At 41.6% G+C, this 12,878-nt stretch overlaps 1 protein-coding gene across 4 annotated transcripts in view; it reads left to right on the plus strand.

The window, feature by feature from the left end:
* Nucleotides 1–12,527, plus strand: part of clcn2c (chloride channel 2c) — a 151,678-nt gene extending 139,151 nt beyond the window's left edge. For 2 of the 4 annotated variants that reach the window (XM_071471615.1, XM_071471613.1), the window contains 3 exons: nucleotides 152–256; nucleotides 5,746–5,832; nucleotides 8,559–12,527. In XM_071471615.1, the coding sequence (XP_071327716.1) occupies nucleotides 152–256; nucleotides 5,746–5,832; nucleotides 8,559–8,753 (387 nt within the window). In that variant the 3' untranslated portion in view covers nucleotides 8,754–12,527. The remainder of the gene's footprint in view (nucleotides 1–151; nucleotides 257–5,745; nucleotides 5,833–8,558) is intronic. The other 2 variants (XM_071471612.1, XM_071471614.1) reach the window with 1 other exon arrangement.
* The last annotated feature ends 351 nt before the right edge of the window (nucleotides 12,528–12,878 follow it).

The following is a 12,878-nucleotide window of genomic DNA, read 5'->3' on the forward strand; positions in this document are numbered from 1 at the left end:
TGGTTGGATATGATGCAGTCTATTTATAAATAGATTTGTAGAAATTCCTTAAACACTGCAAAGGCTCATATATTTTTTGTTTCTTCTTTTGTTGTCAAATCTTCAGTAATGTTAAATTCTTTTCACTCATTTCTTCTTCTGTGTTTTGCAGATTGCAGAGTGGGAGGAGAAGCAGCTTGATGAGCAGGTCAACTTCAACAACTGCAAGATAGACCCCGCCCCATTCCAGCTGGTGGAGCGCACGTCGCTGCACAAGGTCTGATTGCAAATACAACCTCTGTGTGTGTGTGTGTGTGTGTGTGTGTGTGTGTCTCTAATGCTGTGCATCCTTGCTGCTAGGTGTGTGTCTTTAGTGTTGTGTTTCTGGTTATCCACCATGATGCATCTGAATTTGATTGATTGTGATTACTGGTGTAGAATAACTGCTTCAATTATGGGAACATGTGCACCAGCACTTATTCATTGATTTAGTGGAGTTCATTTGTGTAGCACCTCTCAGGGCCAAACAACAAGGCGACTCAAAGTGTCTTACATAAGAGAAAAAGGCAACAAGACAAGATACAAAAGAAGCACAAGACTATAAAAAGACACATGAATAGGATTTAAAATAGAAACAGAAGATAGAACAAGAAAAAAAACGAATAACACTGATAAAACAGGAAAAGAAAAGTTACATCCCACCTTCAATGCAGCGCCAGACATGAACAAACAGTCCTAAATTTAAGATGGATTGCTGCAGCAGATCTCAGGTTTTCTGGGAGCATGTTCCAGATTTGTGATGCATGACTGGATCCTGCTTTGGGAAAGTGAGTAGACCTGGACAGAACCTAATGTACCTGTAAACATAAAAGCATTAACACAGGTTTCTAACCCCACATTTGTTTAGCCGCTCACTGAGTGACTCTATGGGATCACAGCCATTTGTAGATATTGCTACAAAATCTGTGTGAGTCAGCCACATCATCATGCTGAGGTAATTTGTTGTTTTCCATCATCTGAGATAATGAGAACATGAGGATGTTGAGCAGAAGAGGCCCGAGAATGGAGCCCTGGGGAACTCCGCATCATTTTTATTTGCTCAGACGTGCAGTAATAAATTGATTCAAAGCAGTCCCCCTGTCCTGCAGCGACAATTTATGTGACTATAATTATACACTAAAAGTCAACAATCAAGTTATTTTAAGTTGTGGTGTTTTTATGCAGGGCTGAAACAGCTTGTTGACGCACTAAAAAGAGATTGATTGGGCTTTGTTAGAGAGAATCTAGAAATACACCACTGACTGTAATAAACAAGTTTACCTGCGTAACCAGTTAACCCTTTAAAAACAAGTCCTTTATAAAAACAGTGAGCTTTTAGACCTTTTCACTGAATTGTTCAAGTATATAAATATAGTATCCCTAATGTCTCCCTAACATGAACCTAAACCTGATTCTAACCTGAACCTTGAAACCTAATCATAACTATCAAACAGCACTGTGAAGTTGTGAGGACCAATCAAAATGTCCTCACAACCAGTGGTTTCAAACCAAAATGAACCACAGAAAGACACGTAAACACACTCAAGCCAAGTTTCTCCCCACTTTGTGACGGAGAAGATGAAAAAGCAGCATCATGAAAGGACCTTTAGTTACTTCAGAGCTTGTCCAGCATTAGTTTCCTTTCTGCAGCACATTCACACACCCACACAGTCACAGTGTTTAAACACATACACACACACACACTTTTTCTCTCTGGCTTGCTGGCGGCTGCGGCATTGCCTAATGTCCTCCATTCATAATGCTACCTGCTGTACGCCCCCTGCCCCCTCTTGTCCTCTGGGCTCAGTGTGAATACTCTTTAAACATTTAAGAGAGGGATCCTGCACCAATCCATCTCGCTCCCCTCCCTCTGCTGCTCACTGCCAAAAGCCAATACCACGCACAATCTCCCTCAGCATATTAAACACTGCCCCCCACCACTGTACACAGCCATGTCTGTGTTGAAGTTATTCCGTCTGCATCTGAGCCCTGCTCTCTTGCTCGGCCTCTCTGAATCTGGCCGCCATTTTTCCCGTGCTCTTTACTCTTGCTGTTGTTGTTGTTGTTGTATGTCTGCCGACCCTTTCATAACGGATACATCTGTTTTCTTAGAATATTTTTGGCCTGAGGCTGCTGTCGGTTTATTCCAGGTGGGGGCTACATCACCTCCATCATTTTCATCAAATAACAAGTGTCATAAAATATAAACAAATATCATGAGAAGGCTGGTTTAACACTAAAATATGTGTTGAATTAAAGTAAAACCATGTGACTCATTGAGTTTTTGAGTCATCATGAGCCTTTGGAAGAGCAGCTCTTTGGCTTTGACTCTGTTACAACAGATGTTCTTTCATTTGGTGTTCTGATGAAGGTGGTGGAAAGCACTGGTTTAAACTGGCTTCAGATCTGTTGTTGTGATTCAGTGACCCCTCCTGCACTGTATGAAGACATCAGCATTTATCTTTGTCCACTCATCTGTTCAGGTTTTTCACCTTTTCTCCACGGACACCTGGTCATGGAGGTAGAGGTGGAGATATTTTTCTTCAGTCACATACAGATGATAACATGAGTATCACTATTATTATTTTCACTGTTACAATCAACAGTCGACAGTATATACAGCTGTTCCTGGTCTCTCTCTCTCTCCTCTTTCTCCTCTCAACCCAACCAACTGAGGCAGACAGGACCCCCCCCCCCCCATTTGGAGGCTTCTTCCTGTTAAAAGGGAGTTTTTCCTGTGCCCTAGTATAATGTTTATTATACAAATAAAACTTAATTGAATTGATTTAAATACATAGAGGTTAATGGACTGTGACCCCAAAACAATGAAATTCAACAGCAACTTCTTTCCAGAATCAGTGTCCTAGACACATAGTTCACTGACATCACTTTATATGAAGGTAGTTCAAAGATGAGATGACATGAGATGAGGAATACGCCGAAAGGGGAAATTTGCATTGGGCAGTGCGTTAGACATCCTCTGTAGACATAAACTCATATATATCTAATATAAGATGCGTAACATTGCCCATCTTGTAAAATAGCATGAAATAAATAAATAAATAAATAAATAATTATAAAAAAGAACTGTGAAGTCATGAAACCATAAAATCAAATTTACAGTGCAATAAAAAGGAAAAACAAGGGAATATATATGTATATACATAGAGAGAGGGAGAGAGAGAACATATTAATCTGTGAGCTCCAGAGGTGCTGAGTTTAGAAGTGCTATTGGCAAGAAATCGAACAAGTACATTTCCTAACATTTCAAATTATTGCTTTATTCATCACTGTGAGCACCACAAAAAATCTATTCAGCTCCACTTTGTTGGGTCAGTGCCTGAAAACTTAATGGAGACACATACGTCAAAGCCAAGGTAAGAAACAGAAAGTGAGAAAATATGTTTTTAGTCATTTGAGTGAATCGGCCCAGAAATATCCTTTTTAGATTTCAGTGTGTAATGGTAGAGTTACTGTGCTGTATATAGTGTCTGGTGCTGGCAGTGATTCTTCAAATTAAGACCACATTTCCCATAATCCCCATTCTGTTGTGCAAAAGGTTTTCACTTGATTAAAAAGGACAAACACCAACTATGACTTCAGTGTCAAATGCAGATGAAGATGAATCTGCCTCTTGTTTGTTTCGAGTCTGTGTTGTCTCAGATTACAGAGCTGATGATCCGTCGATGCTAAAACACTTTAGATGGAACCTTTAATCAGTGAATAGCTGCTGAAATAGATGTGAATGGGTTGAATTGTGGGTGAGCTGACGCTGTCCCCAGAGAGGCGACAATATCCTCCTGTGGGGGGACAGATTATATTACAGATGGCCTTTGCCTAAAAACACTTAACAATCTTTTCCTTGGCCCAGCGTGTGTTTGCTTGGCACAATGGGATCAATTTCAAATGTCCCAAATGTCTACTCTGGCTAAGCACAAAGTCCCATTAAACACTAAAAGGGTCTAGAACAAAAAGTCCAGCTGGCATCAGTCCTGCAACCTTTCCAATCCGCCGCTGAAGTTTCTGACCTCAGCCACACTCCTGCTCGGTAACTCTAGTGGTGAAGATGAGATTAAATGAAACTTTAATGAGTCCTGTGGGGAAACTGAGTAATCACATCAGCAAATGCAGCACTAATAGGCCAGTGAGGTATAAATAGAGCAAAACACGGTCACAGGATCATACAAAAACCTACATTTCTGACCATGTAAAAGTTAAAAAACAATGTAGAAATGTAAGAATGAAGACATGAATGACACTAACAACACATAATGGCAGCCTCAGCAGTCACAGAACATTTTAGCACTGTTGTTTTTGTTATTGCACAGAAAAGAATCACATTTTTCTTTTTTAGAAACAAAGAAATTCCTCCATCATGAATCACATAAATACAGCTGAAGAGGTGACAGTCTGCAGTCCTCTGTGTGAAACCATCAGCACATCAGGTGGACGTGAAAGGTTATTTAACAGGGGAATTTTTTGGAGTCATTAATTTACAACCTGTAACTAAACAATGTAAATGATGAAATTGGCTTTGACACTACCTTGACATTTATACGCCTTTTTATACAAGAGACTGTGCTTTAACATCTACAACCTGCATTTGACCCAAACTGTCACAGGTTAATGTTACAGAGGCTCCAGTCCGTACATCTACAGTAAACCTTTAAGACCTTCTGTGTTCACTTCACTACATTTGTGTTTGACTTCCTCTTCTGTTAATCCTCTCTTTCTATATGTCACCTTGATTATTATTACACACTATTACAGACCATCTAACTGATGAGCTGTAGCTGTGTCCCACTTAGGGACCGGAACAGAGGTGTGGCCTCTGTGGCCATTGTAGACAGCGTTGGCTGAACTGAAATGAAACAGTCTTGCCTATGGAGGACTTTCACTTTGTGCCCTTATTATTGCATTGCAAAGTGCTGCTTCAGTCGCTTAGCAACCTTGACAACACATAACTTTTTTTTTTTTTTTAACACAGACTTGAGGTTTTCAGGCTCTTGATTTTAACATTTTTACCATTTGTTGTTCATCTGAGCTGAAACCCAATAATTACACTTAAAAGTTTAAGTATTAGTATTGATTGCTGCCAATTTATTTTCATTAGCTGGACGCAATGAATCTTGGGATAGGTAGGGCTATTAAGAATCCACACGTTGGATGTTTTCCAGGAAAAGAAGGCCCCATTTGAATGACCCTTTGAAATGGGACAGCCTAGTTACGCTGCTGAGCCGCAATCATTCTTCAAATGTAGCCCCCAAAAGATTCAGCCCCTGAATTGGGACACAGTTCATGGAAACTATAACACTTTAGACCAGACAGGTGTGGGCTGTTATCTGATGCACAGGTCTCTGATTGGCTGTTAAACCTGCAGTTTTCTTTGTGAACTCATTTCTTGCCCTGATAAAGATGGCTGCTCGTTGTCATGCAGCCAGGTCATTGAGAGATTTTCCACCTACGATCAACCACAGTCTTTCCCTTCATCCTGCTTTGCTCCGAGCAAACAGCTGAAATACTGAATGTTCCTGTGGCACATTTCCCAAAGTGATCATATCCCGTTTAGCTGAATGAATCCATTGTGAATGAAGTTGTCATTGGATAATTGAAGTCAGTGGTGCATTTCCCTAACCGAGCCTCATTTTCTTTTTAAAGCAGGAACCTCGCACTTTATTGTCTTTATTGTTTTTATTGTTTCCAACCGCCACTTCTGTTCTCCCACAGACTCACACCATCTTCTCCCTGCTGGGCCTCGACCACGCCTACGTCACCAGCATTGGACGTCTCATCGGGGTGGTTTCCCTCAAAGAAGTAAGAGTCTTTTAGTATTTTCAAATATTTTTGGGGTAAATCTTTGTTAGGTGTTTAGTTGTTTATTAAATCCAAATCCATTTTTTCTGAATTTCTTCATCCCGTCCTTGTGTAAAAAGTCGTGACTGTCATCATTTACACAAGCAGCACATTCACCGCTTTTATAACTGTAAAATTACTGTCAGTATCATCAGGAGTGCTGTCACCGCGCTGTACACACACACACACACACACAAAGACATTTCAGTCAACACTGATTCCTCCCCCTCTGCCTATTATGTACTGTGACAGACAAAAGGCTGCTTAATATTGCTGTCTCTTTCTGTTGTCTCTCTTGTCCGCTCTCCCCTCCCTCTCCCTCTCCTTCCATCTCTACTGCCTCACAAACAACTGAAAACCCCTCGCTCGCTCTTTGTGAATTGGCCAGGAAGTGGCGAGAGGATTGTTGCTAAGTGCAGCGCTGCTTGCCTGTCCCTGACATTTAGTCTTTTTTTTTTTTTTGTTCTGCGCTCTACCAGCAGACAGCCGAGCCAGATAACGCCCAGCCTCTCCCAGTCTGCAGACATACTGTTATATCATATCACCGCCTCTCTGGTTCATATAGAGGACAGGGATCGTAGGGATGTTTGTTTCCACCCTGCAGCATTCAGACGTGATTCTCTTCAGTGCTGCTGCAGCATCTGTAGCACCCAAACCCTTCACCCCGTCAGCCAAGTGACAAACTTGGACCGGCCAAACAGAAAATTCAATTATGCTCTTTCACACAAAGAGCAGTGAGTGATGGGATGAAAGAGTCCTTAAAGAATCAGCAAACTTTCACACCATTTCAGGAGACTGAATAATACACATTCAGATGTATGGATAATTATTGTCGTGGCCATTTAAAGCCAACTCATTATAATGATTAAAAATACAACAATTTAATGATTTCTTTTTTCAATAAATAAAAAGGTTTTTATGTTTTGCTCTTTACCAAAAGACACAGATGCTAGTTGTTAAACGAACAATATATGTTGAGAATGAAAATGTGAAAGACATAGTTAGGAAGTAGAGAGGTCTAATCTGTTATGGTCCTGGTTGATTTGGTGACACCTGTAGGTATTAATGCTGCCGGTCACTGAACTTATTATTATAGGGGGTGCTTTCTAACAGTACAGAACTGATGCTTGTGTCTGTATAAAACACAAGCAGGAAGCAAACTTCACTTCCTGTGCTCACTTTACCAGGAACATGGTTGGAGCAGTCTCAGCTTCTTTGATTTCATCTGATGAAGCGTCAGTGTTTATGAACTGCAGTGGGCTCTGTGGCAGAGGCAGGTCTGACCCTGTGTGTGGTCAGTTTATATCCACTTACTTTTCTGCCGTGTGTAGGTGGCACAGGGAGCTGCAGAGATTAATAAATGCGCAGTCGTTTCCGCCTCTCCTTTCTCTGATTCTGTGAGGCGTTTCAGCAAACGTCAGAGTCACTGTGACCTTACTTTCCAGGGCACGCCGCCCTCTGACCATGAGATTTCCTATGTTACATTTGTCCAGTTCAGAATAGAAAATTGCTTTTGTGCGAGTGACTCAGACGATAAACTACTGACCTGATCTCACGCTGTCGAGCAGTGTCAGGGTTAGCACTTAAGAATTCAAAATTTTTTTAATGGATATTTGTGGAGACTCACTTTTGAAGACTGTGAAGTATATGAATCCAGATTCTGGCACTGATATTGTATTAAAAGAAACATTCTGTCAGCGGGGTGAAGAAATTCAACTTTTTACCTTTGCAGTTTGTCTGGTTTGATGTAAGAACTGTTCATCAGTATCTTGAATTGGATCTTTTGTGAATCACATGTTCTGTTGCAAAGCAGCTGGTTGTGTGCTGTGTCTCCTCCGTATGTTTAAGATTTTTTTTCTTGACTAATGTGAGTGGAAGCATTAAAAAAAGATGCTGTGGTAAAAAGAAGTGAGGAGCTGCACACACGCTTCACTTTTCAGTTTTGTTACACAATTTCATGCCATCAGAGATGATAATTGCAGAACAATTCTCCAGATTGAGGCTGTATTATATGAATTTTAAATGTATTTTTGATGTAACTGGCTCCATTTCCTCCATTTCAGGGGGTGTATGGAAAACTGAGGTTTTTATTTCATATGTATTTATTTACTGTGTTGGGTTTTCACCAACGCAGTAAATAATTGGGTGAGCAAGTATATTTTAAAGGCTGCCACAAAACCTTTTCTAGTGGTGGGAGATGAAATTGGCAATAACCCACTGGTGTTTTACAGAAAATGATAATTACCTTGAGGAATCTGTAGATTTTTAATGTGATTATAGCATCATAACATCATTTTTTTCTGATGGCAAACCTTTCTTTACAGTAAGAAAATCTTAGTGAAATTTGATGCAGTGATTGGTTTTCATCTTGGACACACCCAACAAATGTCAACAAGTATTTGGAGATAAAATTATGTTTAACCAGAAAACTGTTGAACAGTAAATGCATCATCTCACCCAATTAGAAATGTATTGGTGAAATACTAAAGCAGAAGTGAGTCAGTTTTGTCATCTGTCCTCGTCTGTGAGGGTTCATGCCAACACGTCTGTGTGCGCACAGTATAAACATAGTTGTGACCATTTTTGGCTTTAAGTTGTGGTTTGTTAAGGCATAAAGAGCAGACACGGCTTTATTACCTGTGTGAGTGCCTGGTTCTTTTCTAACTGGCTTGTCCTTCTTCATCCAGCTTCGTAAGGCCATCGAGGGCTCTGTGACGGTGAAAGGTGTGAAGGTGCGTCCTCCTCTGGCCAGCTTCCGCGACAGCGGCACCAGCAGCAGTGAGAACGAGGCCACCGAGCTCCACAAGCTGTGGGACCGCCACAAGACCATGTCGCTGCCCCGTGAACACACCCCCTCTGAATCCGACGAGAAATCCCAGTGAGGGGAACATAGAGGAGGAGGAGGAAGAAGAAGAAGAGCAGGTGGAGGAAGAGGAGGAGGAGTGAGGCATTGAGGTCTTTAATCCCCCAAAGCCACAAACATGCAAAAATCCTCAGGGCTTAGGATCAATATTTAATTCTGGAAAGAGTTCTACTGCGACGCCAGCCTCCTCAACTCCTCATCTACTCCTCTCTCTCCCCCTCCACCATCACTCTGCTCCACAGGCCACCCTCTTCTTCCTCCTGGAGCCTTGCACTGACCAAGCCAGACACTCCACAAGAGGGTGGAACACAGCTCAACCTGTGCCCTGCTCTCCATTTTCCCTCGGGAGCCCACAGCAGAGCGAATGTGGACTAGGGAGGAGGGAAAAAAGACGCATGTTGGTGGAATCCAACAAAGGGACTGGGAATGGGCTGACATCTTTAAAAAGGGATTTTTTTTAGCAGACTTTGTTTAGCTCATGAATCTTTAGAGTTGAGAACAAAGTTTGGACCAACAGGAGTTTTCTTTTGAACGAGTCTTCCACTTCAGCAGAGAAATTCAGCAATGATGACAAGGAAGAATAAAGTATGTGTGTACTGTAAGTGTGAGTGTGTGAAAGGAGAAAATGTGAGTGTGCATGACGAAGGAGGTAGCAAACGACTATTTCTTATACGATTTTTTTTATTGCCTTTGAACACATTTAAGTCTTTGTTCTCCAGCTCGATTAATTTAATTTCTGACTGATCAGGTGGTCTGGGTTTAACTGGAATTTGCCATGGCGCCATTTCTTTGTAAATCACACTAAAGTTGACCCACTGTCGAGCATTGGGCTCATATAGGGACAGATGCCTTAGTTCTCTGTATTTTCAAGTTTCCATTATTCCTCCTTTCCCTGCTTTTCTCATCTCGTAAGCGCGAGTCTTAATGGTCAGGTTGAGAGTACAGTCTATGCAAGCAGACATGCCTGTTGGCAGCGGCGGAAGCACCTGTTGCCCCTTTCATAACATATACACTCTTCTCATACTGTAGCCACAGCTCACAAAGACGCATAGAAACACACAAAAGCGCTCCGTGGCAATGCACTCCGAGTGGAGGTTTTCTGCTTATCTAAATATAGCTCTTAATAACCGTTCCAGAAGAGGCTGGGGCGGGTGGAGAGGGCAGGAAGCGAGGAAGCGAGGGAGGGAGGAAGAGCAGGGAGCAAATGGATGGCTGAAAGAATGAAGACATTATTGCCTAAGCAGCTGCTCTGGGCCTTCTCATCAATCTGCCCTTGATCGCCATGTTAGCTCAGCTAACCAGCTATATGATGTAATGGTGCAGGGCTGAGGCAGACACTGGTCTCAACATGTGCAGCACCAGATGACAATATGTGAGCAGTTTGATTAATGAGGACCAGTAACACTAAAGGAAATCCATAACTGACCAATAGCAAGTCTTCAATAATAAAGTAAAAAAAAAGCTGATCAATAGAGAACCAACTCATTAGTAGATGATTGGCACTGCAGCTGCTCGCCCAGTGTGGATGACTCTTTAAACCAGGAAGTCCAGCCATTTCTCCTCTGACAGCAGGTTCTGATTCAGCAGGCAGCCTGACATGACAGATAACGTATAAGTACTGTGTATTTAAAAATTCATGTCTGCTGTAATGCTGGAGGCTCGTCAGCGTGCTCTCTGCTCATCGACACAAACACATTGATTTGTTTTCCCTTTCCTCCATCCCTCCATCTTTTCCACTTCCACTTTTTAGTTATCTTGTCTGTATACTGTACGTCCTCTAAGACACACTCCTTTTATTGTTTGTATTTTCTATTCAGTGTGTTTTTTGTTACCTGGACCAGGCATGAATGTCCACTCCTTCCCTCAGACTTTGCGCTACTGTTCTGATGCCTTAAAAACTCACTCCCAGCTTCGCCGTCGTTTTTTAGCAAACGATGCATTGCATGGATTTTACTTTTGGTGGTGTCTTTGTCTTGCTAACGTGCCACTGAAAGTAAAATACACACTGTAAAACAGCATGGCTTTGCATGAGAGAGAGCATGTGGATTTGTTTTATGTGATCAAACTGTACCAAAAACAAAAGCTTGACAGAAAAAAATGAAAAAACAGACGCGTGAATGATGTCATCTTACATCTGCCATCTTGTGCCTGTGTGTTGTATGTATCTTTACATTTATTTTATACTTATAGCCTCAGATTATTTCACTTGGATCGGCATCTTCCATTCATCCAATGAGCTTTATCTGTTTCCTGATGTAAACCGGGGATGTGGTCTTTGGGTTATACTTACAGATTAATATATTTAACATCATTCCTCTAATATAAAATCATAATTTAATGTCTTAACCAATCTTAAATTTTAGGCCGTGTTGTATGATGTGTTGTTTTTTTTTTTCAAATTTGATGATTTATAATGTTGATTTTCATGTTGTCCTTTGTTTTGTTTTGTTTTTTTTGACATGATGTCTTAAACATTTCTACTAAGACATGTATTTGAAAATTGCAGACAACACTATCGGGGTGAAGGCTCGCAGTGGCTGCCTGATAGGAAAGCAGAGTAAATGTAACTGTGAGTCCGGGGCAAGTTGAGCGTTGGAGGGTCTGTTAGCGACATGTTCATTCCACAAGTGCCTCTTCTTCAACTTCCTCTTCTTTATCAACAGGAAAAAGCAATCAAGAGTTTGAATCTGGTTTTTCTAGTCATGTAGACGAGGCACTTTTCACACACACACCCGTACTAATACAAATGTGGAAGCAGGGTGGATGATGTGTCTGCGCGGTGTGCAATTATCACCATGGCAACCTGTTGTCGTCGTTGTTGCCTCACACACACACACACACACACCCTGCTCCCGCTCCTCACCCCAGGGACTGGCCGAGAGATCCGCTCGTCTGATTTGGTTCTGTTCATTTGTTTGTGCTTTTCATCGATTTTCATCTCTCTGCCTTCAGCCGCAGCCTCCCTCCGCCTCCACGAGCTCCTCACAACATTTCATTTCATTTGCTACCAGACAGATATAGACCGAGGTAGATGCATATTTATTAGTCTGTATTAATCAAAAGTAGAAGTTCTGTTTTTGTTTTTTTTTCATTCTTTTTATGGATGATCTATTTGTTGGTAATCAATTTGTGCAATAACGGTTGTTCATCTCACTTTGTAACCCAGTTTTAATTGATGACGTGAATGCAAGATAACCTTATTTTTGTAAAGAAACCTGAAAAGTGTAAAAAGATGTATGTATATGAGGAGAAGTGACGCTCACACGGGAGCTCCAGTGTGATAAGGTGATGTTCGGTTTAAAGGGGGAAGGTTTCCCAGAAGCCTCGGTGAAAGCTGTCAGAATCGCACTAGAGTCAGTATTTGAAATATCAAAGACACTGTTTGCTCCTTCAGGTGTTCAGTCCAAGTCATTGTGGCTTTGGGAAACCTTCTCCGTCTGGTCTTAAGAGACTCTCCAGTGAATCCCGCTACATGGACTGTAGCTGGCGTTCTCGTACAAGAACCCCTGAAGCACTGATGCTGGGTCAGTTTTATCAACCGCCCCCATCCTCTCCTTCAGTCTGAGGGGCTTTGATAAGACCTGATCCTCTCATCAGCTGTTGAGGGGGATCTTTTATCTGCTCCCTTAGGGCTCTAAGGAACTGTACGTTGTACATACTACAGGCCTTCGCTACGGCAAGCCCTGAGGCCAAACCAGACAGAACTGAACAAAATCCAGAGCTATTTTTCACACGGAAAAATGAAACATTGTTTTGTATATCAGGGATGAATAAATTGGATTTTAACAAACAAGTATTTTGTTGACTTTTGTTACTTTTTCTCTCCCGGGATTTGTGTTACTCTGCAGCTGTGTCTCTCCTCTTCTTTCCCCCTAGCAACAGCTGGAAAACACCTGGAGGCCTGTTTTTGTCTGCCACTCATTCTCCCAGCGGGGAGACACACACAGTGATGTGACGTTCAAATTAGATAATTTTGTCCCAAATCTTTTTATAGCACCGAGAGTCAAACACTTTATGCTACATTTGTTCCTGGTCCTGCATTTTGATTTGACGAGAGGTCCTCCATGTGATTCCACTGCAATATTCATATTTATACACTAACATTTTACCTTTTTCAATGCGACTAACTAAAGATATACTGAGG

The sequence above is a fragment of the Trachinotus anak genome, unplaced genomic scaffold, assembly GCF_046630095.1.
Source record: "Trachinotus anak isolate AG129_WGS33_773 ecotype Australia unplaced genomic scaffold, CSIRO_AGI_Tana_v1 ptg000034l, whole genome shotgun sequence".
NCBI classification, from domain to species: domain Eukaryota; kingdom Metazoa; phylum Chordata; class Actinopteri; order Carangiformes; family Carangidae; genus Trachinotus; species Trachinotus anak.